Source organism: Sturnus vulgaris, chromosome 17, assembly GCF_052056855.1.
Source record: "Sturnus vulgaris isolate bStuVul1 chromosome 17, bStuVul1.hap1, whole genome shotgun sequence".
In the NCBI taxonomy this organism is placed as follows: Eukaryota; Metazoa; Chordata; class Aves; order Passeriformes; family Sturnidae; genus Sturnus; species Sturnus vulgaris.
In genome coordinates this window covers 7,927,763-7,954,947 of record NC_142259.1, presented here as the reverse complement: position 1 = coordinate 7,954,947, position 27,185 = coordinate 7,927,763, and the positions used below count along the sequence as shown (strand labels likewise).

At 42.4% G+C, this 27,185-nt stretch overlaps 1 protein-coding gene across 2 annotated transcripts; it reads left to right on the top strand.

Annotated features, from left to right (window-relative positions):
* Nucleotides 1–46: 46 nt before the first annotated feature.
* On the top strand, nucleotides 47–24,855 carry RPRD1B (regulation of nuclear pre-mRNA domain containing 1B). Of its 2 annotated transcripts, XM_088174899.1 has the most exons (8): nucleotides 111–280; nucleotides 1,742–1,871; nucleotides 2,910–3,043; nucleotides 9,024–9,136; nucleotides 10,860–10,986; nucleotides 12,054–12,229; nucleotides 21,007–21,062; nucleotides 22,394–24,855. In XM_088174899.1, the coding sequence occupies exons 1-7, from the start codon at nucleotides 130–132 to the stop codon at nucleotides 21,037–21,039; spliced, it is 864 nt and encodes a 287-aa protein (XP_088031025.1). In that variant the 5' UTR covers nucleotides 111–129; the 3' UTR covers nucleotides 21,040–21,062; nucleotides 22,394–24,855. The 2 variants fall into 2 exon arrangements, with proteins under 2 accessions (XP_014745577.1, XP_088031025.1); XM_014890091.2 differs by lacking the exon at nucleotides 21,007–21,062 and having other exon boundaries at nucleotides 47–280.
* The last annotated feature ends 2,330 nt before the right edge of the window (nucleotides 24,856–27,185 follow it).

Genomic DNA, 27,185 nt, shown 5'->3' with positions numbered 1-27,185 from the left:
GTACGATGCCGCCCCTCGCCCCGCGGCGGGGTCAGGGCGCGGGCGGCCATCTTGTGGCGGCGGCCCCGGCGAGTTGTTGTCGGTGAGGCCGCGCCGCGCCCCCACCGCGGGCGGAGCAGCCCCGGCCCCATGTCCTCCTTCTCGGAGTCGGCGCTGGAGAAGAAGCTGTCGGAGCTGAGTAACTCTCAGCAGAGCGTGCAGACGCTCTCGCTGTGGCTGATCCACCACCGCAAGCACGCGGGGCCCATCGTCGCCGTTTGGCACCGGGAGCTCCGCAAAGGTGCGCGGGGGGTTTGTCCGGCGGGGGCCGCTCTGGCAGCCCCCGCCCCGAGGTACCGGGGCCGCCCGCCGAGCTGCCGGGGAGCGCGGCCGGTTCTTCCTGGCGGAGCTTCTCGGGCCGGCGCTGGGAGAAGTTGGTGCCTCGGGAGTTTGTGGGAGCCTGGGCGCTGTTTACATGCTTTTGTTGTTGTTTACTAAACTTCGGGGGGAATACCACGTGTGAGGGGTGTATTCCGGTGATACAGGCGGCGTTTTTGGGAAGGCAAAGGGTGGAAGCACAGCCAAGTGTGGGTTGAGAGGGAGAGGATGCTCAGCTCTGGGCGGGCGGTTTGGGTGTTTAAAAAGAGATGTACGAGTTACGTTCCCTTAGAAGTGCTCTGGCTGTTTGGCTCCATTTTGGATTCATACAACTCACGCATTATAGAACTAGTGAAAAGAGATAAGCAAAGAAAAAGTAGTTGTAGAAGTCTATAAAACTCGTCGGTGTTATCATCCAGAAATATTTTGTGCGTGTTTTTCTTTCAGATTAACAAAAGGTAATTTCCCAGATGGCTTCATCCTGAAGTCAAGGGAGAGTGCCAGTGCCTGGTGGAAGGTGGTCCTGCTGATGGCAGGGGGTAGGAACGAGGTGATCTTTAAGGTCCCTTCCAGCCCAGACCATTCTGGGATTCTGTGTGGATGCCCTGTCCCCAGGTGCAGCTCTGAAAGCTTCCAGTGCCACCATTCCCCTGCGGGCACCACCACTGTGAGCCCCTTGGAGCAGCTGGGGTGTCTCCTATGTGACTGCTAGTTTCTGCCATTTGTAGTTTATTCATGAGTTTTTGGAAGATCTGTGTTTGCCCTGTTGTGGAAACGAGCATCTTTGTTTTCTGCCTTGTGTTCATGGTTGTTTTCCTTGGGGGAGCAGTGAAACTCCCCAGTTCTGGCCATATTGAAATAGAAACTGGTGGTGTCAAAATAACAAAATTTAAGGTGTATTGAAGAAATTTGATGTTTGGAGCATTGTTTGTAAAACTTGAGTTTCCACAATAATTTTATCCTACAGTTTCACTCAATTCTGAATTACACCGTTTTATTCAAGTATTTTTCCTGAAGTTAACTAATAAAAAAGTAAACAAATTCTTTTATTAGTTTGCTGGTGGGTTAGAACAACTTGTTTTAATTGTGTTTAAAATTTATTGGTTTTTCAGAGTTGAAGTATCACTGTGTGCAAAAACTCATGTTTGCTTTGTGAATTAATTAAAACAGAGCAGAAGTGAGGACATTGAGAAATACTTGACTTGAAAGCCCCTGATTTCCTTTGGTAGCATAGAAATGTTTTGAACTTTGTTTTTAGACTGCAAAGCTATAAACAACTTTGAAAGCCCTGTTAATGATTCCAGGTGGAAGAAGTGGGAAATAAATGCAAACTCTCCTTTTGTTTTTTCCTTTTTTCTTTTCTTTTCTTTTTCCCCTTTCTCAGCAAAATCAAGTAGGAAACTTACTTTCCTGTATTTAGCAAACGATGTCATCCAGAATAGTAAGAGGAAAGGTCCTGAATTTACCAGGGAATTTGAATCTGTTCTCGTGGATGCATTTTCTCATGTTGCCAGGTATGTTGCTGTATTTCTTCAGCTTTCCTCTCTAGGGATTTGCATTCTTGTTATTCAAAGTTTAATTCAATTGGATTTTGTTTTCTTCTTAAGTCTAGGGGATGCTTGTACCCTCTCTGTAGTAGAGATTGGATCCTGACTGCTTTGTGGTTGGGGACTGTTTAGTGTAAATGACTAACTTTGTGTGTGAACCAGTCCTTCACGCTTCACATATTTGTTCTCTATGTGCAGCTCCTATGGACTTTATTTCAATTGTTACTTAAAGATCTGGCAGATCTGTTTATGGGCAGTGGAACTCAACAGTTGGGTGTGTATATTAAAGCCACATAATGAATGGCTCTGCCCCATTGTCAAAAGACTTTAAAAGAGCTGATGTTTTGGGTCACTGGATTCTCACCAGCCTACTGGTTTGAGCAGTTTCTTTGTGTGTTACCTTGATCAGTAATATCCTTGCGGGAGGAAGGAAGGATTTCACAGTTGAAAGGGAAGAAGTGATACAGCCACCACCTTATCAAAAAATGCACTGTTGTTTAGTTAAGGTTATGTCTAAACAGCATAATAAGTCCCGTTATCTCAGCTAAACAACATTAATGCTCTGGGTCTTTGTTCTGGAGGGCTGGCTGGCTGTCACAGCATTTAACTGCCTAATGATCCAATCAACCTGATTTTAACTGGGGTGTTACTGGCTGAAATAACTGTTTAAAGTTAATACCTAGAGTGTCAAACTTGTCAGCGTCAAGGCTTTTTATAAACTCTTATTGCAAATTGTAAATGATAGCAACTTTCTTCTTTCGCAGCTTTTCTGCCCTTACTTTGAGGTGGGAATGGTGGGGCACTTCCAGGCAATCTTTAGGTCAAATAAAGGGGAAAGTTGGCCACAAGTGTGTTTTGCACCGTTTGTCTCAGACAATATGAGCAAGATTCTCTCCAAATGTTCCCATATTGCAATGGGTGCAGCTGCCAGTTTGGAAGATGCTCTCTGAAAACATAAGGAGTGTTGATCAGCTGAACTGTAATGATTTCCTAATCTTTGAACAGAGAAGCAGACGAGGGCTGCAAGAAGCCCTTGGAACGATTGCTGAACATCTGGCAGGAGAGGAGTGTGTATGGCAGCGAGTTCATCCAGCAGCTCAAACTGTCTATGGAAGACTCCAACAGCCCCCAAACTAAAGGTGAGTGCATATTGCTTGTCATGTGTGTTTTGTTTTTAAATTGGTGCATGTTTCACTGGAAATACTGTGAGGAGTTGAGCTCTAGGTTTGTTTAGTTGAGTTGTTCCCAGAGCTGGGTCATGGAAATTTTTCAGGACTGTGTTGAGAAGTCTGATTTTCATTAAACTCTCAGTTCTGATTTGCAGGTGTGCTGTCCTTTGCCTTGGGGCTGGCAGTGAGCTTACCTGGGGGTGATGTCTGGTGCTGCTTGTGCAGATACAATGCTCCAGGGCTGCCTTTTGGGGTGAAAGCAAGTCAGTCACGCAGGGAACCGTTGTGTCCACCTCAAGTCAAGTGTCCCACTCTGCATCTCTGAGACTGCTCAGCTGGGTTATTAGTGTGTCTTATTTAATACTGTTAGTGCTTTCATTCACATATTAATTGTTTTGTTTTCCATAGTTACTGTATTTTATTATGATGCAGCAAGGAGTTTTGAATAGTTGAAGTCTGGAATATATGCCCAAGAAGCTTGTCTGGTCTCTTTTTTTTCTTATGCCAGCTGATGTCATTTGGAGAAAACTCTTAACTTTGCGTAATTTAATATCATTAGAAAATCACAGGTATAACCTTATTACTGCATGAGACCTGTGAGAAACTGAGCATAATAAGCTTGTGTTTACTGTACTTTGATTTACTGCTTTGGCAGATCTTGCCTCTTCTATAGCACTTGGAGGTGTTTCACTGGTAGTGCTCCAGTGAAAAGAGGGGAGCAGTGGGATGCCTGAACCATGGAAGGTGAGGTTCATTAAAAATCAGGAGTGTTCTGATTAAGGGAATATGTGTCCACCTTACAGCTGAAGGAAGTGGATGCTTCATTCCTGGAAGTGTTCAAGTCCAGGTTGGATGGGGCCCTGAACAAGCTGGTCTTGTGGCAGGTGTTCCTGCCCATGGCATGGGAGTTGGAACGAAGTGGCCTTTAAGGTCCCTTTTCTTAAGCCATTCTATGAAGTGTCAGTGTCTTCAAATGAGCTGGAATGACCTTGCTGCTCTGGTCATATTTTTTTCTATTCCCCATAGAATTCTGATGGTGTGAGAGAGTTGATTTGGTCATTAGTAAAAGGCTCATACGCCATTCTTAGGTGGTGAAAAGAAGGTCTGATTGAGTTGGTATTTAATGTAGAATTAATATGAAGATATGAGCATAAGTGAGATCTGTATGTGAAGATACCTCTGGCTGTAGCTTTGTGCTTTTTCACCCACTGCTTTGGGCAGGACTGCTGGATGGATGCTTTAGCAGCTCACACCAGTGCCCTTCTACATGCCCCTGATTGAGGCATACCTTTTGAAAGATTTTTGCAATTTTTCCTCAAACTGCTGTGACCAAAGGGGTTGTCCCATCTGTATGGAGACAGAGGGAGTCTGTGCTCTGGGGGGTGCAGGTGAACAGTCTCTGCATGAACTGGCTCATGTTGGGGTTCCTCTTGTCTGGGTGCAGTGAATGAGGCACCTATGTGTTACTAAAGGCCAGAATTTACACTCCTGATAACCCTGACCTGATTAACTGAGGATTTGAAACTTTAATTTAGTGTACCTGGGTAACTGTTTCACAAGTGTTTAACTTTTAATCTAAAGGCATTGGTAATTGACAGCACGTGTTATTTCCTGGTCACCTGGCAACCAACTGTGGCTCAGTGTCCTTTCCCTTTGGTTGATGGTATCAACCACTTCTGCTACTGTTGTCTTCTCAACTTAAAAACATTTGTACAAAACCAAACTTCCTAAGCGTAACAGATCTTTGTCTGTGGGAAGCAGAGTAAAGGAATACAAACCCTTCAAGAACTGCTGTGTGCACAGCTTCACTTGGCAAGAAACTTAGTTTTTGCCTGGGTGATTAGAAGTATTAATGTAGTATCTTTTATTTGAAGGAAAGTTCAGGCCTTTTTATGAGTGTGAATGCTACTGCCTTGTCAATTCATGGTCAAAAAGAAATTTGAAAAATTCGGCAGAGTTATCCTGTAGATTTTTTCATGCTTTGACTGGCGTGTGTGCAAATGAGCTTCTTGATAGTATGAGCTAGTTTCACCTGGGGGTTTAATGGATTTCTGAGATAAATTGGTGTTTGAGTTTCTGGTGAGTTGCAGAAGGCTTTTTTGTGGCTACTGTATTTCATTTCAAACAGGTGAATATAAGCAAGATGGAGATTAAGGTGTCCTGGTTTACAGATAGAGCAATTGTCATGAATGTGGAAAACCATAGTCCAGTGCTTCTCCAAAGCCATTCTGGCCTTCTGGGTTTGTGGACTCCCAAGGTAGACACAGCTGAGAAATAGGCAATGTTAATGTCTGTAGATTGGTGCAAGCTGTGCTGTTAAAATGTTGGAGCTCCTTAAGGGCATCTGGTGCTGTTGGTAACACCTGGTGCTGGGATAACAACTATTCTTCAGCCCGAGGTATGGCAACAGGTCAGTGCAGGTACTTCTCTGTTATTTTTCATACTGCAGTGTCTTAAATTCTTGGGCTGGTGGGTGCTTCTCTCTGAGAAGAATGGCTCTGCTTGTCTTGAAATCACCACTTAGAGTTGTGAGATTTGCCAAAATGTAGTGGAGTCCTGTATCAGTGAGTGTTTCAGTGGTACGGTTTGTTTCTTGTTTTGTGAGTAGCAAGGCCTTGGGTAATGCACAGCAATTCAGTTGTCTGCACATGCTGAGTTCCTGCTGTGGAGCTGAGCTGATTTCCCTTCAGAGAGACAGAGGGGTAAGACAACCAGCCCTTTCTAAGCATTGTATTCCCTGGTTTGACTGCTCAGTGGTGCAGCTGACTACCAGATTTTAGTCTTTGGGGTTCCTTAAGGAGATGTGCATATGCATGGAAATGAGCTTTTGAATATTGATACGTTGTTTTATTTCTAAATGTATTCATTAAGCTTGCATTTGCTTTCTCATTTTTCTCATTTTTATTAGAATGTTTCTTTTCACAAGCAATAGGGAAGAGAAAAAATACCCATTTCTCTCAAAGACTGGAAAAACTAGGTCTTAAAGGTTTGATGTGAAACCCTTCAGGCAGTATGGCCAATATATATAGCTGATGTATTTTCTTTTTGTTGTCTTTATAACAAGCAGTTGAAGAAGGTCCTTGAATGTGAATGTGATGTCACTCTTAACACAAAACTGAGCTGCTCCCTGACTGCTTTCATTGTATTTATGCTGCAAATTCTGGTACAGAAAGTCAGACCTGTATTAAAATATGGGGAAGAACAGAGAGGAGAGCAGGCAGGTAGGCTTCTGAGGGTAGCTGAAATAAAAGCACCTGGACACAGGTTAGTTATGATTTTGGAGCAGCTCAGCTCCAGTTGTGCTCACCCTAGGAGAGGCTCCCAACAAATATATATATTTTAATGAGAACTTCAGCAACCACAAGTAATCTACCCCCAAAGAGAGAGGGTTTGGAACGGTTGGAGGGGGTGCTGGCTCATTAGAAGCTTGTTTACCTCTGAACAGGGATCAAGAGCTATGAACAAAAAAGTGAGCACCTGAGCTGGGAAGATCCCTCAGGTGTCCAGCTGACAAGAGAAGCTCATAGTTGTCAGCAAGGCCTTTGACACTGTAACCTTCCTTCAAGCCAGCAGAGATGGTTTGTATCATAATAATTGGTGCAGAAATACTTTTGTCAGTGTCTGTGGACTCTGCAACAGCAAGGTAACCACATCTTGGAGTGTCACTGCAAAGCTGTTAGGAGAGCAGTTATCTGTTGTTTTGGAGAAATGGAGAGTGCTTTGCCCTTTGGAGACTTTTCAGGAGTAGTTTAGTTTCTGTGAAGAGCAAAGCAAAGCAGGAGAGCTGACTTACTGGGGTTTCTCTGTCTTCTTTATGTTCGTGTCAAGGTGGGCTCTTGGTTTTCATGGAAGAAGCTGTCTGTATTCTACAAGGTTATCTTGATTGTTTTGGATATGCATTACATTCTGATTAATTCTGGATGTTCTCAGTGCTTGTTTTCCCCTTCTGTGGCTGGATTTGACATGTTTTTTGCTAGTGTAGACTGTGATGGTTAAAACTACTTCTGTCTGGCAGATTTTTTAAGTTACCCAAGCAGGGTATATTATAATCTGTGCTGTGCTTCTCTTTCAGGGGTCCTTTTGCTCCATATGCTCTTGAGTTTGCAGATAAGTGTAGGGCTTTTTTTCTATTTTGATGAAATTGGGATAGTGTTTATAGAATTCTCCAGTGAGTGGTGCTTAGGTTTTCAGGTGCTTAGCACCACCAGTTTCAGAGTGGTTTCAGTCAGACTCACTTGGCCTTGTTCAGATGGAATATTCAATGAATCCTCTGTATCAGAGTGGTGAGCAAGTGTAATGCTGTGTCTCGTGGTAGACCAGTTGGCAACACAGCAGGAATAACTCTTTAGCAATTTGAATCCCAGCTCTCAATTTAATTTCACTTGTGTGATCGCTGTGGTCATGCATTCATCTGTTGGTTGGCTCATGTGTATCCTCTGTTGGTTAATTATTTTATGATAAGTACATACAAGTGATAAATATTGATGACCTGTTGTGTTGGGCTGGGTAATTTTAAATGCTCTCTTTGGCCACTTTATCATCTGCTCATCTCCTGTTCAACCCAACTTGTGTTTCTTGCAGATCTCTGTGGGCAGCAGCTGTTTTCCTTGTTGATCTGGTGCCTCACTGGCTTGTCAGTCAGATTGTCAAGCACTCATACGTCAGTTGGATACATATAAGCATTAGCTGTCCTTTTTCTAGCCTAGGTAGCTTTGCCCTATCAAACAGCAACAATTCCTTTAGTTTAGGGTAACTTTTGTGTGCTGCTTTGCCTTCCATTGAGTGTGTCTGTTCTCTGCCAGATGTGTTTGTGTCTGTGGGAAGGTCGTTCAGCTCTTTTCCCAGCAAGCAAGATGTAACAGCTCCTCTGATTTCTCTCCATTAGAATGAAGCTTTTTCATCTGTCCCACCTGACAAGGCAGGCAAAACTCTGCATTAAAGGACGACCTTTCTGTTTGGTTCCCATTAGAATAGGACAACCTGGTTTTGCTTTAAATTGGTCTTGGATTTTCCCATGAATCAGAGTATATACTGTTCTTGAACTCCTTGATTATCTTGGCAAGACTTGATTCCATTGAATAGATGTTCTTAAGACTGTCCAAAGATTTCTTACAAATTACCCTGTATCTTACCATCTTTGGTGGCAAGTCTGAAAAATTATCTACCTTCTTTTGAATGTTCTGTGGCTGGATCAAAGGCTTCATTATGACTTCTGACTCATTTAAATAAACCATCTCTTCCCTTTCAAGCTAATGTTTGCCATGCTGAGGTTCATTTAACCAATGCTGTCTTGCTTTATGACATCCCTGTTTCTGAATTGTTGCAGGTTACCTGCTTGGAGATCAGTTCACCCTTTGCCCATCGCTGTTATTGCAATCACAAGATGTTGTCACATCTTGGAGTTGTAGTTTCACAGAACTGTCCTGGAGCCCTTAGTTTGATGAAAGAATGGAATGTTGAATAACCAGCAATTATTGTGTTGATTGTGGGACCACAGTGAGCATACAGTTGATGCAGAAAGATAACTTGAAATTCTTCTGTCCTTATGTACCTTCGCATCAATGCTGAATTTCTACTGATAGAAATCCTCACCTGTACACTCAGTGTTAGCCTGAGTATCTGAGGGTTGAAATCTGTAATTTATTGACAAATAGCACATTTATTTGCCTTTCCTATTTTCATTGTGGGAGCCACAAACACATAGGAAGTGCACACTGCTCCTGTGTCCTCAGGCTGGCATGTACAGTGATACATGGGGGGAAAAAAAATCAATCTTTTATTACTGTTTTGCATTTGAGTGTTTGGAATATGATGCCAACATTAAAGTCCAGCTGTGGTCATCCCCTAGAGGGCTTAATCATCAGAGCATCCATCTGGTGTAATTCTTTGAAGTAGAGATAGTTAAAGTGGGCAGAGCTGGCATCCAAATGAGTTGTTTCTATGTCTTCAGTTGCAGAGGAGAAGAAGTCTTTAAAGCGAACTTTCCAGCAAATACAAGAGGAGGAAGATGATGATTACCCTGGGAGCTACTCACCCCAAGACCCCAGTGCTGGGCCACTGCTGGTATGTGGAATGGGTTGAGCCTGGGAGGACCTCTGGAAGCCATATGGCCACCTCCCCTGTGTCACAGCCACAAGGTGGAGCTGACAACAAGTGAAATGGGTTTAGTGGCCAGATACAGCTTGGGGTTGAGAAGTCCCTGCGAAATGCAGATTCCTTTTTCTTACTCCAATAGTGTGTCACTTCTGAGCAATTCCAAGGTCTGAATAGTGCTTCCAGGAAATTATCTGAGAAGACTGCTAGAAGAACAGGCCATATTTTAAATTCTTGTTGAAATCATTGTGTAACCTCTAAAAACCTAAAGCTGTGAACAGTAAATACACAATTTTCTTTTGTAGGCCATATCTTTCCATAAATTATTATGAAGCACAACATTTTTATGTTTGTATGGAACTGGTAGGAAAACCAGCACTGAAGACTTTAGATACTCCATGTTACTGGTGTGGAAATATTTGGAATGAAATAGAAAATCATTGTGGCCAGTTGAGGCTACAGAATGAACATATGTTAGCCCAGAGTCTATTTGAAGGGGATAAAAAAATTACACCATCCATCTGGTAAACTGTAAACATCGAAAAATAAAAATAAGTAACAGTTGTCAAGGAAATAAGTGAAAATTTTGTTGTTTTTACCTCCAGATGCCTTGCAGCTTATGTTTTCTCTTGTTACTGTTGGAAATCATTTGCAGTTTGCAAGGAAGTAGTAAATATTAGGTAATGGACCTCTTTGGTTTTCAGATTAAGAAAATATTTATTTAAAATTTGTCAGTGTTTTGATTAGTTTTCAAACTATTGAACTGTAGTTTAAAAATCAGTGCTTGTGTTTATGGGCCTAGTGTTCTGTTTCAAAACCCTCCCCTACTTCAGGATTTTTAAAATAAAAAGCAACACTTTGTTCTTCCTGTTCAGGGAGTTTCTCTGTTTTAAATTTTTTGGAGCAAGGAGGATATACAGCATGTCAGGGATGGTCCTCCTAGCTGTCCTCATCCTTGTCCTCTTAAAGTTTGGATGCATTTTGACTGAATTAATTCAGACTGACACATGTTTCCTCAGTGCACTAAAGCCAGCTGAGAGATGAGCTGAGGGGCCCAGTTCAGCTTGCAGGGAGCTGGTTGAGGAGAGCCATGGCTTTACAAAATCAGATGACAAAGTTTGCTTTATAGGAAGAGCTTTTATCATCATTGGAGTTTATAGTCGGTAACAAGTTACAGAATTCTAAACCTTGTCATGATGGAAATCTAATATAGTGTTGTTTGGACTGATGGAAATTTGATGCTGGATGTTTTTGCTCTGTCAGAATGCAGCTTTGGAACAGAACAAAAAGGTGCTTGTACACTCCGGGGAGGCAAAGAGACTGTTAGGGATGCTTGAGTGGAAGATTCAATCCCAGCTTGAGGCAGCACACAGAGCTGGTGGTTCTCTCAGACTGGTGTGGTCATGTCCTTCTCAGCTATGTCTTAAATGATCACTTTTCTTAATTGGGATGAGAAGTTTCCCACTGCAGATCCTTGAAAAAGGATGACCCTGCTGTAATTATGCAGGAGGAGCTAAACACTGGGATAGTGTATACTCAATGAATACTCCTTGTGTTAGGTTGAAATTTTCTTGAAGGAAATATTCCCCAGGTGGTGCCTTTTTAGAGGTGGGTGAGCTCCTCTGCAGTCACCACATCCCTGGGAAGTGGATGTGGTTAAAGTTACCTGGTTTTACTGTTGGCTTCCTTGTAGACCGAGGATTTGATCAAAGCCCTACAAGACCTGGAAAATGCAGCGTCAGGAGATGCGACAGTGCGGCAAAAAATTGCTTCCCTGCCTCAGGAAGTTCAAGACGTTTCATTACTGGAGAAAATTACAGGTATGAGACTGGAAGATGAATGAACACAGGTCCAAAGAATAACTTAGTAATCAAAGTGTGTTTTTTTTTTTTTTACTTTTTTTTTTTTAATAATCACAATGTATAGTGGAGTGAATTCCTGCTTTTGTGTCCTTGCTTTGTAGTTCCGGGGTAATTAACAGATAGCAATCCTGTGAAGTAACGCTGAAGATTAAGCTTACATAGCTACTTCCATTTTCTTGGCTTGGACTGAGGCTTTGGTACTTTGAGAGCATCATCAGCATTTTGCAAGAATATAAAGGAAATTAGGCCAGAGTTCTCAAGTGGATGTGTTTGCTTTTGAGCACTTCAACTGTTAAGATATCTTGAAGTTTTATCAGACTGTGCAGAGTACACACATAGTCCTTGATTGATATATTTTTGAGTTCTACCAGACTGCTGAGTACACACGTACTCCTTGATTGCTGTGGGAAAGGCAAATTGCTACCCCCTTAATCTGTCAGTCTTTGTTTAAATTAACTTCAGCAATTGCATTTGAAAAGTAATTTTAATAGAAGCATTTAGAGCTTGAACTGATTTGACTCTTGTTCCTGGAGGTAGTTTTAATTTAGAACTCATTATGAATTATCACTTATTTGGCTGTTCATAATATATTCTTACAGTGTCCAACTGGACTGTGTGCAATTCTTAGATTTGTGTCAATGCATTTGAAATTACTCATATATAAGGGGAATTAACAAGTGCACACTGTTTAAATGTAGATTTGTTTACTTGAAGGTACTTCCTAACATTTAAATTAACCTGTTCATAGAGGCTTACTATTCACAGATTTATATCCCTGCTTTCATTGATACCTCTGCAAGGATTACATAGTCAGTTATGTCAGTGTCTAAAATACAGCCCACGAAGGGTGTATGTCCTATTTCCTGTATATCCCTGGGATAACAGCCCTTATTTTCCTGTCAAGCCAGAAGTATATTTACGAACAAGATGTTATTGTGCCTGCGGCTCACGAATTGCAGCCATTCTGTCAACAATTTGAAGTTTTAAGCTTTGTCCTCTAAGTCACCCAACGCTTTTGCACGCAGACAAGGAGGCTGCGGAGCGGCTGTCGAAGACGGTGGACGAGGCGTGTCTGCTGCTGGCCGAGTACAACGGGCGGCTGGCGGCCGAGCTGGAGGACCGGCGCCAGCTGGCACGGATGCTCATCGAGTACACCCAGAACCAGAAGGATGTGCTCATGGAGAAGGAGAAGAAGCTGGAGGTGAGTGCGCGTTACCAGAGCTGGCAAAACAATTGGCTCGCTAAATGCTCGCCCTGGACTCCTAATCTATGGGTTTTTCCCGAGGGAGATGATTGCCGCTGTTATCTTTACACGATTCCTGTGTTATCTTTATGTGATTCCAGGTCTTACCTTTACACTTAATTCCAGGTGTTATCTGTACTTTTGGTTTTAGGTTATCTAGGTTCTAGTTGTCATTACACTTGGAGTAGAATGGTTAAGAAAGCAGTGTCGTATCTGGAGAGTGCAAATCTATTCTGATGTTCAGTCTAGATGTTTCAATGCACCTGGAAAGCCCGGAGCTCTATGCTTCTTAAAGAAAAATAGACTTGCCTAACACATACCTTATTTTGTTATGACATGTCCTTTTTTCAAAAAATTAACTTCCCTTTGCCATAATTAGTTGATTTTTTTTTTTTAATATACTGCTTAGATTTTTTGTTATTTTTCCTGATGGTTGGGTGTCCTTCATCTGCCTCCTGAGCCCCTGCTTGTTTGGGGGAAGCAGTTTAAGCCAGATCTCCTCCATCCTTTAACAGCCACATACCCACAGCTTCTGTGGTGCAGTGTAAATGGGGCTGGTAGTGAAAGACAATGACTTGTGTTTCCTGTGCAGCTCCTTTGAACAGGGAGGGCAGGACCCTACAACAGCCTGGGGCTGAAGTGAGTCCCCCTGCTCTGCCCAGCATTAGAGGCTGTTTACAGCTGTTTACAGCTGTTTATCCAAAACGTGCCTTCTCCATGGAAGTTCTTTCAGCAGCACGTAGTGGGACTAGCAAGGAGTTTTAATTAATGACTGTGGTTGTATGTCACTCTGCCATCTGCTAAACTGCCCCTTGGCGGCACATTAAGGCTTCTCTGCACCGCGGTGCTGGTGATGAGCAGCTGCTGCGGGGTGGGATGGGAGGGGATGTGGAGGACAAAATCTCCTGGAAGGAGACTGAGCTGCAGCAATTGCAGTCTCTGTTTACTCTCATGGCAAACCTCATCCTCTGACAGCTCGGCAACTTTGTTCCCAGATAAAATTCATTCGGAGTGTTTTCTTTGCCTGTGTTTATATTGGAGTTTCTCAATGCCTTGTGACTGAATTTCTTCAAGCATAGCATCAGTCTTATGACTGAGTCAGAAAAAACACTTTTAGGCATGGATACAGATGATGCCATGAAACCAGATCTTGTTTGGCAACTGATTTATTTTCTGTGGAAGTCTTGGGTCAAGTTTTGGGGTTTTTCTTGCTTAAAGAAGGACACCTATGTGTATGTAAAAAAACTCATAAATTATAGACTGATATTTTTATATCATATTATATAACATATAATATTTTTATATAATTACTGGTGTTGGCAGTAAATAGGTAGCAAAATGCTGCACAATAATATTTTTAAAGGCCCAGAACAATTAACAGTTTTGAGTCAATTTGAGACTGTGAAACTGAGAAATCCATAATGACAACATGAAATTAAAATTTGTAATGCATTAGCTGAAATGTTGTGACAGTTGCGGAGGTTTCGTTTGGAAAATATCCTTTTGGTAAAAACTGCTACTTGAAAATTGTAACACTGGCAGAGGCAGAAATGTAACCCTGAAAATTAAGTATTTTGCTGGCTGAGTTGCTTTGTTAATTATAGTAATTCTGCTGGTGGCAATGGGACAGGCTTCTTGCGCACTGGTAGGTGTAAACGCAGTTCTTGACTATATTAGAAAATAAAGAATGATCCTATTTAAATATTAGGATCTTACTAAATATCTGTTTAGGTTGGCATCTTTGTCATTCTGCCAGACAAGGCGGCCTCAGTGCTGTAGCAGTCTAAACAGAGTTGCAGGAAATGCCACTCCAGCAGTGAACATGAGGCACAATTGATATTCGTGTCAGCTCTCAAACCTCAGTGAGGGATGTTGCCTGATTACAGCGTTCCATTGTTCTGCCCTTGTAGAGGGTTAATAAACAGTGGAAGATGCTGGTTACAGATAAAGCAGGCCAGATCTGCTTATCAGTTTTGTTTGAGTCTTTGATGTTCTCACATTATTGATAAGCCTGGATTTTTCTTTGTAGTGCTAATAAGCATTTTACTAGAAGGATCTGAAACTTGTAGCAATTAAAAATGTATTAAAAAACCAAAACATTTACTCAGGCAGGTCTGAAATTAGAAAATAACTTAAAACAATCTAATTTTACATATCTACTCATTGTAGGCTTTGCTCTCTTGAGGTATCTTTTGCAGAATCTTTGGTACTTTGAGTTTTTCCTCTTGTGCTGTAAGTTTCCTGACTTAGATGAGAGGGTATGTTCAGATAGAAGATGGATTGTTTACTTCACCATCCTCATCTAGCCAAGGCTGTTGGTTGGGGAGAGGGGCTTCTGACAGAAATGAAAGTCGGGGCTATATTTTAAGAGATGCAAATACCTAATTTGGCAATAACTCTGGATGTTTTTTGTATTTTATTTACTCACAAAGTCTTTCACTGTGATAGCAATGAAAGTAGCTAATCTGTGTCTTTTTGAAAAGCAGCTTTTTTTGTCTAAAGAGCTGCAGTTGTTTACTAATCCTGTTAATGCTGTCCCTCATGAAACAGCAAATAGTGAAAACATACATAAACTCAGTGTGTTTGTATCTTGTGGGCTAATGCCCAGAATACTCTGCATGTCAAACCCCTGTGTCACAGCTCGTGTCATCAGTTGCAGTAAGGCTGAGGGACAGTGCTGAGGAACATGGCTTTGGAAAGAAATTTCACATCAGGATGGATACAGCTGGCACGAGTAAGGATTGAAACAGTGGGGGGCGAAGAAACACTGGTGATTTGAAGGGAGAAAGAACAGACACTGAAGGTCATAACATATGGACAAACTCTGCTTTTAGGATAGCAGTGGAAAAAATCAAAGTGTAATAATTAGGATTCCTTTATCCTGGGAGTGGTATTGTGGTAATTTGACTGTAGTCTAAGAGCACTTAAGAAGGTAGATTTTCTTTAATTCTATCAGTCAGTAGAATCAGCTAGCCCCAAACTGATACTAAAGAGCCTATAACAAGGCATGTATTTTCAAAGGTAAGTATTCCTCACGTTAACTTCCTGAAAGGTATGGGGGATACTGTCATTCAACAACTGAACACTGAATTTCTTTTAAAATGGTGCTTCATCTTGCTCTGCAATTATGGGCTTGATCCTGCAGCTGCTGTTTGATCTTCCGTGGCAGGAATAGATCAGAGGTGGCCTGGACATGCACAATAGCAGATGACAGGAAATAAAATCCACTTTCAGACAAGTGTAGAACCAGGAGCTGTTGTTTCTATAAGAATGAGATGTGCCCTTGTATCTCACAGGAGTGTTGAACTTCAGTGGAAATTTCCTGATTTGTGTTATTTTTGGCTGTTGCTCCCCCATTACAATTACTGAGCATAATCAGCTGGAGAGGTTTTTTTGTCCTCCAGCACCTGAGCCTGAAGAACTTCAAGGAGAATTGTCTTTTGAAGTCACAGCACTCTTCTGGAATGCATGGCAGGCAATGAGAAAAAATCCAGGGAAGTAGTTTGTGTAAAATGGAAATGTAGTGGGGAGAACATCCTATGCTGGTGTACCAGGCAGCTGTAAAATGAAGTCAGATAAACAGATGAGATTGGAAGAACCAAGGAAAAGTAGAACAAGGAAATGGCAAATTGTGTAGAAGCTTCGTGGGTACCTGAAATAACTACTGACAGTAAGAAACCTGGAGTGAGTGGAGTGTTTTAATCTGAAGAGGCAGAAAAAATAGAAGATTGTGCATTCAGAGTTTTTGCTTTGATGTGCAGTTGGTGAAGGCAATTCTTCCACATACCTTCTGTGTATGTGCTGGGAAAGGTGACATGAGGAACGCTGGAGCATAGGCAGTGTGTGTTCTCAAGTAAGTGTGCTTACATGTCTGCAGCTATAAATCTAAATAACATACTGTATTTAAGATCCAGGGAATATTAGGGGAAATATTCTGACTCTTGGCTGCAGCTGAAAAATTGTCACTTAGAATCCTGCTGAGAGCTCTGGGGTTTTTAGATATTTGTGGGTTTTAATATTCATGGCTTCAAGGCACCTTTAATAAGGTGTTAATGCTGTGCCCACACAAATTTGCAAACCCTCTTTGATAATGCATCTCTGAGGGATGAAGTGTATTCTCACTTGAGGTTTTCTGGAATGCCCAGCACTACACATTTTCTTGAAATACAATTTAGTTCAGTGGGTTAATAGGCAATTTATTGCTGTGCTGCTTCCACTGCCTGGGTCTGTGTAGTGTGTCACTGTTGGCACGGCTTTGTGGCTGCTGCTTCCCTCAGACAGGAATTCTTGGGTTGTGTGGTATATTCATTTCAGTGGTTTAGACAGTGAAATAGGAGATTAAGTTTTAGGGTTCCTGCCAGGAAACAGAATTTGGTCAGTATTTGACATGTGTGAAGTACCAGGAGGAGCTGTGAGAAGCAGCAGCAGAGTGGGGTCGGCTCGGCGACCCTGGCAGTGAGAGCTTGAGCTTGGAGCACCCAGACAGTGTCAGACCTGGGTCTGTAGGACCAAACTGGTGACTGGTGGGACAGTCTGTGCACCAGTCCTGCCAGGTGTGAGCCACTGGTGCCTCTGGGTGTGGGACAAGAGCACAGGCTGCTCTGTGGGGATGTGAGCTGACAGCTGCAGGGAATGTGGGTCTCTTGGGTCATGTATGGCTCGAGGCAACAGCTGTGTTTCTTTGCATAATGCAGAGATACAGTTCTATCACTTTGTAGGTGCTTGTAGATATTTATAATTACAGTAGTGCTGTAAATAGAATAATACTAAACAAAAGTGAATAAAAATAATACAATATTAACATACAATGTTGTTACACATTTTGCTGAAGTGAACGAGTGTATGACCACTTTCTTTCTTAGCTAGAAAAGTATTAAGATGCTTGGAGAGGTGAAGATGTAGCTGTTGGCTTGTGCCCTGGATATTGATTTTTGTGGTGAACATCAAATGCAATCCCTCAGTTTTTATTTCTGGAAAGGTGTTTGGCACATGAAATGATGATTTGTGTCCATCATACAGTGGCAGCAGCCTGGGCTTTTTCTGAGAACTTTTGAGCATTGCAGAGGTTGAGGCATTCTCAGCAGCTGAAGAAATGCTCTGTGGAGGCCTCTACTGCTGCCTCTTCTGTTGTCCTAAACAAAGAGGAGAGCAAGGAAAGGAGTTGAGAGTGTGTAATTCTGCCAGGAGCAGAAACACCATCTCTGCTGAAGATGAATGACTCTGCAGAAGAAAGAAGCCTTGTCAAATTTAAAAGAGCAAGACTGAACAAATTTAAGGTCTAAAAATGAACTGAAGACTCTGTAAGGAAATACATCATTCAAGCTCTGATTCCTGGTCTTCATCTTTCAGATAAAACCTCAGATTTGCTGGTTTAGTGCTGCTGCACAATGAGAAAAACTGGCTTCACCTTGGCATTTGGTTTCACTTTGCTTTTGAGGAGGCTTCTGATGCAATGAGCTTGTGGAATGGCAGAAGTTTTCCTTTCTGTTCTTTTTCTAGTGACTATGTTTTGAAAGTACTTTACATAGGTTAAGTGACAAGGAGCAGAAGCTAAGGAATACCTAATCAACCTGCTGCAGTACTGTGGTGTATTTAATGTTTTCAAAAAGAAGTTTTACCTGAACATATAATCACATGGCTCTCACTTTACTACATACTGTCCAAATTTCTGCTGAGCCTCTGATGCATTTTTCCCCTGGCTTGTGGTGGTCTGCTTTCTTACAGCTGGCTCAAGCTGCATCGTATCAAAACTGCGCCTGACCAGCTGCTCTTCCTAGTCACTTTCCAAATTCTCATTAATGCTTAGCTTGATGTTTTTTCAGTAGATGCAATTGCTGTGATGACTTACAGCGTGTTCCAGCTCGACCCTGTGCAGGAGAGGATGTGTCCAGTGCGCACTCTGAGCCAAAATAAGCTGAAATCTGTGCTGTGAAACGTGACAAGGTGAACCAGGCCACGCAGCAGTGCTCAGGATGAATTTCCTGTCATGTTGATTACAGTCAGTTCTATAATGTTTAAGCACGGCTGCTTTGGAATGAAACACTCTGTCAGCTTCATTCAGCAGTGGTTAATTCTGATTTTGCATGTTTCAAGGACTGAGTATCTAATTCTCTTGGCCACTGAGGATGTAGAATGCCACGCACCGAAAGGAAATGTTGATTAGCAAAAGCATCTGTGTGGCGCAGTGCCAGTTTATTCCTCTATCATCCTGAAACTCCTGCTTACAGCAGAGATCTCATTATTTTGTCTAAATAAAGCAAATAACATCCAAATACTATTAATCTTAATATAAGCCTACTGAGCAGTGAGGCAGTTAGCTCAACACAGAGTGAAAACGAAGGCCTCAGAAAGCAGCAGCTTTTTTTAGCTGGACTTTGTGTTGTTCAGTTTCATGGAACGGAAGGACCTTGTGGAAAAATCTGCAAGGTGCAGTTTCCAGGCATGTCATGGGCTATATGAATGACATGGTTTCCCGTAAAACCTGCTTCTAGAGTTCTGTGTTGCAGAATGTGGCAAGAACTTGTGGAAAAAGAGAAGCCCTCAAGCTGGAAGGGGGTTCTGTGTCTCTGCTGCTGCATATTCTTGAGGCGAGCAGGCAGCATTCCCTGTCCCGGCTCATGGGCTCTCCACTGCTTGACAGCTCTGCCAGGAGTCAGCACAGCATCTCAGGCCCAGAGGGATGGAGAGGGTTTAAGCACGGAGCAGACAGTTTCCTGCCATGCTCTGTGATGTGTATCCAATCTGTCCAGTAAGTATTCATCTATTCTTGGAAATCTTGGTTTCTGGATTACTCCCTTAGTCTCCATTCCTGAATTTAATGATGTTTTTCTGAGCCAATTTTTAATGGTTTGGGGGCTGTTGCTCCCTTTTCCTTGTGAGAATTTTTATCTTATTTTTTTTAGTTTGATTTTTAACTACTTGTTAAAAAACAAACTGAAAAAATTAGACCTTTGGTGTTGACTAGATAATACATGCATTTACTTATTAGTAAGGGGGAATTACTTAGAGTTGAAAGGAATATGGTTCTCAAAGTGACTTGGTGTTTATTTTTTGTCATCATATACATCCAAAAGTCTCTCTCCAAATTGAGAGGATGTTTCTGATAACTCAGTGTTCCATGTAGCCTCAGTGCAGAGTATCTCTGAAACAAGCTCATACTAAGAGCCATATTTTCCTAAACACCTGAAGCTGTTAACTGTGAAACTGGAAGCAGGTTGGTGCTGTTAATATGCAGAATTGCTCCTAAGTCTGTATGTTTGCCAACAGCAGTGTGGTTTGGACACATCTTGGTGGTTCTTCATTTATCAGTGTGTTTCATGAGAACTGGGATGTCAGGCAAGGCATTGGCAAGATTCTCCCTCCCTTAAGTAGCTCTATTGGGGAAGGAATGTTGTTTGCATCTAATATAACTCTAATGGTCACGCAAATCATCCTCAGCTCAAAAGCCATCACATCCCAGTCCTCACTATCCGTGAGAAGTGATGGATCCTGGTCAGCTTGTCAGTTTTGCCCTGAAAATGGCAGGATGTTAGTCTTCCTATGGAGGTTGTACCTGGTTTTACGTAATTGTTTTATGTGTATCCATAATTGGATCCATAAATCCATAATTGTTTTGTGCGGATCTTGGCAATCCAAGCCGTATTTGAGGTATTTTCTTGGCTTATGCCTGGAATTTGCAGCTTCTTTTGATCTTCACTGCCCATTTATCAGACCTGGAGGACTTGCCAGCTGCCTTGCCCTTCTATTTTATTGTTCTTATCTTTAGTGGGAATTACTACAGAAAAGGAAATACCTGCTGATACTCACTCTTGACAGCTTGGCATTCTTGATGAGGAAATGCTGCTCATTCTTTCCTGGCTTGATATCCATCACTCCCTGACAATGGCCTAAATTATGGGTTTAAAATTATTTTTAAGATGATCTTCCTTGTATCTCCAAGTCCAGCCTCTTCCACGTTCTCTCTGCCAGCATTTGGAGTAGAAGAGCTCAGTAGACGTTCCTGCTGTCTCTGCTGTGTGTGCAGGATCTGATGTGTTGCTGTCTCCTGCCTCTAGCACTGGGCATGTGCCAGCCCTGAGCTGAGCACTCTGGGCACTCTCTCCCTTCCCCAGGGTTGGCTCTAACGTTCTTTTGGAGAAGAATCCCAAGTGTTGGAATGCTGTGCCTCCATGGCATTCCTCTTTATCTGCTGCTGCTCTATTCATGCTAAAGAATCTGGGGGGGGGTTGTTTTTGTTTTCTTTCTTCATCTCATGACTTTCTTGACTTGTTTCTCTCTTTAAGAATTCTGAAAAGAGTGTGATTAGGAATGTGGGTGCATTCTTTTTTTGGTCCTGGTTCTCTGTCTTTCATTAAAACAAGACAAATCCTCATAAAATTAATGTGTGCACCTTGAGGTTGGTTTTTTTTTTTTGGTTACTGTTCTCTAGGCATGAGAACAGCACCCGGCATGGAGCTGGGAGGGCTTTGTTTGGACTTGATTATTTCACTGTATATCCTGTGTATGTTAACAGATTTGTTTGGTTATATTAACTCACTGAGCCTCATAAAGGATTTAAGTTTGAAATAGGCTGTTAAAAGACATTCCTGCTTGGTGCCAGCAGGAAATTCATGGGATACACTTTCATAGCCATTGCAGGGGTATCGGGAGTTGTTGCGATTGACGGCTGCTCTCACTGTTCTAATTCAAAATAATGAAATACAGAGAGTGTAAACTCCTTGCTTGTAACCCCACAGGAACTGCTGTGCTTTGATGTTTGGAGAAGGTGAAGAGAATTTCCATCACTGAGAAGGTTAGAAAGTCTGGATTAAAGTTGTAAACTCTTCAGAAAGATGTTTTGATTAAACATGTGCCTAGTTTCATTTGATCTTCAGAGATATAAACTTCTGTTTGCCAAGTAATTAAGAAATGAAAAGTAAATTGATATTCTAGCTGGCTGTGTGGCAGTCTGTTCTGTATATGGTTTTTTTCTTAAGCTCATTGTTTCCTGCATTCTGGAGGTGCCATGAAAAGTAGGCCACATGTAGCTGAGTAAAGACTGGCACATTAAAAAAAAAATTATGTGTTACTGGAGTTTTATTCCTTCAATTGCTGTCTTCTGTGATTATTATGTGAATCTGTAGAATCACAAAACTTTGCAAATTACATAGTCTTTATTTAATATTCTGTACTGGATAACTTGGATGTGTGGTGGGCTGCTCTTAAGTGACCTCTCACCAGAAGTGACCAAGGTGCAGTTAGTTCTTTCTTTGTTCCATTTTCAGGATCCAAACTCCTCTCTCTTCTCATTATGATCACAAGTCACTGGTGTCTCTGGGACCTGGGGAATTTCTGCACATGGATAGGGATTTCTTACTGCACTTCCACTACTCAATCCAGACCCCATTTGTGGAAAAACCACATGCAAGTTTCCTCTTTGGACATTTTTAGTTTGCTCTTTTTTTCCCCTCTAATAAAATCCTGAAGATTTTAGTGTCTGTGTCCAGTGTGGGTGTGCCTTTCCCTGGTTTACATTCAGTGGTCCTGCAGGTGTTTCCATGGTGTCCCTGCCATGCCAGTCTCATGGCACAGCTGCTGGGGTTGTAATGTGAGCTCATAAAGGAGACCCTGTTTGACAACCAAAACTTGGGTTTGATTTAATGACTTGAAAGGGGAAATTGGATTAATTAAGTGTTCAAAACTGATCAAGTTTGAAAGCAATGAGTGTTTTGGCAGCATAGTAGTACTTGTGATGTCCCTCAGCCTGTGGCTTCTGGCAGTGGAGGGGTGTCAGAGGAACATTCTGGCAGCAGCTAGGAGTCAGTATTTGGGGAAGAACACAAGGATAAAGCAACTCTGCACTGACACTCCTCTCGACTGCACCCAGCATCTGCTGGTTTGGGGACATTTTACATGTAAAATTGGTAAGGCAGGGCAGGGTTATTAGTTTAGGGATGCCAGAGCTGTCAGCAGGCTGTGAATTTGGGGCAGATGGCAGGGTCTGCAGTCATGCCAGCAGTTGCTCAGAGCACCAGGGCCTGGCCACCTTCTGTGAGTCTTCACCTGGAAGATACTCCTGGCTTAACTAACAGCACTGTTAATTAACCTGTGCTTAATCTTTGTTCTCTTGTTTCTTTCCCTCAGGAATATAAGCAGAAGCTTGCTCGGGTAACCCAAGTGCGCAAGGAGCTGAAATCTCACATCCAGAGCCTTCCAGACCTGTCACTGCTGCCCAATGTCACAGGAGGTCTGGCACCTCTGCCATCTGCTGGGGACCTGTTTTCAACAGACTAGAACAAACCATGTGTCCTAGTTTTCATTATTACCAGCAGAAGTGAGGAGACTCTGTGTCGGCTGGAAGTCCAGTCTTCCAAGATCTGCAGTAGGAAGGAACTTGCAGACCCTGCTTTGAACCTCTTGGCTGCTCGTACTCACCCTCTGTGTACACTGGCTCACGTGAGGGGAGGAAGAGGAGTGAGTTTTGTGAGCTCTGCAGGGAGTGGGGTTGGTCTGTTTAGGCAAACTTCTCTCATCTTTTCCTGTACTCTTTAGTTGCTGTTTGCTCTTAGCGCTTGTTACCCCCACAAAGATCACGAATCATGTGCACACATACCTGGGAAGCTTCCAGAGGAAGGTTGACTGTGCAGCATCTTCCCTCTCTACAAATATTATTTCTGAATAAGTCTCATCTGTTGGGTTTCTGAGCCCCATCTCTGGGAGCAGTGGAATGGCTCCTGGGCCTCGTAGGGATTTGTGTGCATGCAAGTCCTGTGCCACGGCGGCATCAGGGGAGGGCGTCTGCTCAGCACCAGTACAGGGAAAGATTTTTCCTAAACCTGCAGTTCTTCATAATGCTGTGGCCTGATGTGAAGGTAGTTCCCATTTGGCATGGGTGTAAATTGAAGTCACAGGCAATAAAAATAAGCAGCTTTTCTTCGTGAATTAGAGGTAGACTCATAAGTTACACTGTGCTGAGCAAAGCAGAACTGGATGTTACCTAAGTGGGAGTGGAAGTAAATTTTGTTCTAGCTACCTTAGATTTATACCACATTTTTCCTCTTCATTATATGAAATTAGATGGTGATGGAAGCTTTGATTCAATGACCTGAGAGGCTGGAATGGTGTGTGGCAGCTGCTGGTGTCCCTGTGACAGGCACTGTTAGGTCTGCTCTCAGGATGGTTACATTGAAAATACAATGATATGAACTCTCCATAGCTTTAGTGAAGTTGTCTGATGCACAGAAGTTAAATGTGGTATAAATATTTATTTATATAGAAAATAGACCCATATATATGCATATATCCTGTATGCACATGTACCCTGTCCATGCATGTAGATATTAGAAGGATGTACTTAATTTTGTGTCACAGATTGTGAGTTGATTTTTATAATCAGGAAAAGTGTAAAAAAAAGGTAAATTTTAAAAGCTCTTAATTCCATTATGTTGCTGGCTAGTGTTTTAGCTGCCAGGGGTGTAGTTACATTTCAGTTTGTGTGTTAGGTGTGACAAGCTGGACTCTGATCACTGAACCATTCCAATCTGGATACAATTCTGTTTAAATTTAGCACCTCTCACTATAAAACAGGTTCTGTTTCTGGAGACACTTGATCTGGTAACACAGGTTTTGTAAGACAGAGGCTGAAATGAGCTGAGATGCTCTCTGTGCCTCCCTGTGGTCTTGAGCTGGTGTCAAAGCCAGGAGAAGAAAATGCAGCAATGCAAAGCTCGTTGTGCTCCGCGTTAATTTATTTTGCAGGCTGTTCAGTAGCCCTGTCAGCATTCAGGTACAGCAAACAACAACACAGCATCTTTTGATCATTCAGTTGTTCAGAAGCTCACGTCCTTTTCCTACTGACACTTCCTTTTGTCCTTTTTTTACGCTCCTTGCACCCTCACTGCCCAGCCAACAGATGTTTTTTTCTCTTTAGTTTACAGGAATTTTTCCATTGGCCGAACTATGCGTTCCCTGAGTCACTTTGACTGTGCAGCCTTTTATGGTCCAGACTTTAGATTAAGCACTGTACATTCTCTCTGCTTTTGCCAAAAATGAAAAACAAACAACAAAAAAAACCAACACCAAACTTCAAGAACCCAAACCAAAAGACTCTTCCATCCTGATTCAGCTCACAGAGTTACCCCAAGGCTGTTAAACCATTATTTTGAGCATTGATTGAATGTGTATCCATTATAGGACAAAAACTGTCAAAAAAACTGATGTAGACAAATGTGTTGGCATCTCACGTTTGTGTTTTGGGCAGATCTGTGAGAGAGTTGTCTGGTTTTTTATTTTTTAATTGAAATGTTTTGATTTTGTTTTTTTTTTCTGAATATATGCGTGTGTTTTATTTTGCTTAATTTAAATGAAGTCTTGTGGTTTTTAATTTTATTTGTTTTACTTTTTGGGCAAAGGGCATCTGATGAACTGGGTGACATTTTCTGAAGGTTAAACAGATTTCCCCACAGTGTGTCTTTTTTAACAAAAGCTTAAATCTGTATATTAATTGACTTAGGAATTAATTTAGACATATAGGCTGCCATTTGACAGCAGTATATTCTGAAATGTCTCATAGATATCTATTTTTGAATAAAGAGGGTGTCATTGAACAGTAGTGTCCTTACTTCTTTCCTCAGTGCTCTGGCACCCTGTGGGTTTTGTTTGGGGTTTTTCACCCTTCTAAAGCCCTGGCAGTGACTTGGGGAGATCCTTGTGTCAGTTTTCCATGCACAGTGGAAATGGGAGATTTCAGGACATGTCAATTGTTACTCTGGGAAAAATACAAATAAAAGCCAAACCTGGAGTGGGAGGAAGGTGCCTCCCTGCATGAGCAGCAGGAGCTGCTGTTCCAGCAGGGGCAGCGTGACTGAAGCCTCTCAGCTTTGGGGGTCTTCACATTGCCCTGGGAGTTAATTCTGGATATTCTGGGGAGGCTGAGGGGTTCTTCAATTAACCAGTCTGCAACAGCCTCTGTGGACAAACAGTGATTGTTTCATATGCCCTGGAGAGTATCTGCAAAGAGGATTATGTTTTATACTGATTTACAAATCTTCCCTTAAAGGGACTATATTTAGCAGTGCTTTCACAAAGGCTCTGCTTTGCAGAGGCTGGGCAGTGTTGTGGGAGCAGGAGGGAGCTGGTGTGGTTCCTCCTAGTGAAAACCACCTTTGTGTGGTGTTGCAGGAACTAAGGTGGGGTTTTCAAAGACATAAATGTGACAAGGTACTAGCTGTCCTTCCTTGCCTTTGCAAATCGGGTTTTTGTTGTTTTTTTAAGAGCTGGAACAAATGCCTCCAAAAATATTTGATTGTTCGGCAGCTGCTCTTGCAGTTCAGTACCTCAGTGTACTGGTGTGCATTCCCTACTGTGTAAGCAAGGAGTGATGATTTATGTGCCTGTACAAGGTGAGGAACTCACTCCTGGCTGACTAACAGGTTAACTGTGAGATCCCAGATTGTGATGGTGAGGAGGAAGGGCTGGCAGAGCCTTGGAAGCAGGTAGTTGTGCTGCCAGAGTTTTGACCCAGGGCAGGCTGCTATGGGCTTTGGTTTTTTTGGGCCAAGTTTTGATACGTTCCTTGGTCAGTTCCAAACTTTATGTATATTTATCTCTAGGATTAATTGGAAAAAGTATAACCCTTCCCTAATGCTCTAAAAAAAATATGATCTGGTAAAACACTTGGATGAAATGTCACAGCAGACATGGCACTGTTGGAGTGAGGCTGGGACACATTTGCCAGTGATTTCACTGGCTTCAGGGATGTGCCACGGGCATCCTTTGCCTTTGTCTCACCTGCTGGAAGGCAGCAGTAGGTAGAAAATGTGTTCTTTATTTTTATTTTCAGTAGTGGCTTCATGTAATGACATTTGGGAAGAAGTTTAATAAAGGTCAAGGGCCTCAGGCATTCATGTGTTCTGGAGCAGATGGAATCATGGTCATGCTGGTCATGTACAGGTAAAACCCAGAAACCCCAGGACCAGCATGGAAGGGGGATGTTTAAGGAAAATGAACACTTTGTGTACAGAAATGTCTCCTGGGTGTAGAGCAACCTGAATGTAGCCGTGGAAAGGGGTTTTAACCCTTTAAGTGCAGCAGAAATAAGATGCACAGCTACATGGTCGTCTTTCATGATAGAAAGAGACAAGTTTATTCGGAAACACACTTGGTTTTATAGCATGACTCGCAACCCCAAGGGTAGAGAAAAGGTGATTGGTTCAGAGAGAAAACATCCCATTCCCAGGGCCTGGTCAGGTACCACAACAGGTGTTGTATCTTTGTTATTAATTCCTTTTTATTTTGACCAAATTATCACCCTGGGAGAAATTCTCCCTAGCCTTGAACTGGACCAGCTTATCAGCTGGGAACAGAGCTGAAAAGCTGCAGCCTGGAATATTTTTCAGGCTGTAATTTTCTTACTTTCTCAATATGTGTCCTACACCTGAGGGACCAGTGTTCTACAGTCCATCAAAATTGGATTCTGGACAGGGGTTGCAAACCCATGTCTAGTGTTTTCCCTTGGCACAAGGATGTGATGGGCTGCAGCTTGACTGCTGCATGGTGGCCAAGCATTGCATTACTGCTGACGGAGCAAATCTGTGTGACAACTAATACTAAATCATTCACAGATTTAGGGTCTTGTCACTTCTTTCTGGGAAGAGGCAAATCTTATTTTGTTTTCTGAGAAAAGACAAGTTTTGTCTTTCTTGGAAAAGACAAGGCTTGGCTTGGTTCTGGGAAGGGACAAGCAGCTGACGGTCTGCAAGTCCCTCTGCTGCCAATGCCCAGCTGACCAGTCCTTACTGGTTTGTGTGTCAGCACAGCCCACCATGGGGCAGGACAGGGACCTCACAGGGAAGGACAGGGGTGCTCCTTTGGGAAGCTGCATCAAGGATCAGGCAGGCACAGAGAGGCTGTTGGAGTAACCCACGGGATGGCCATG

Coding starts and splice junctions, on each gene's coding strand:
- RPRD1B (XM_014890091.2), top strand. CDS start 130: ATGTCCTCCTTCTCGGAGTCGGCGCTGGAGAAGAAGCTGTCGGAGCTG. Junction 1,872..2,909: donor GCATTTTCTCATGTTGCCAG/GTATGTTGCTGT, acceptor ATCTTTGAACAG/AGAAGCAGACGAGGGCTGCA. Junction 10,987..12,053: donor ATTACTGGAGAAAATTACAG/GTATGAGACTGG, acceptor TTTTGCACGCAG/ACAAGGAGGCTGCGGAGCGG.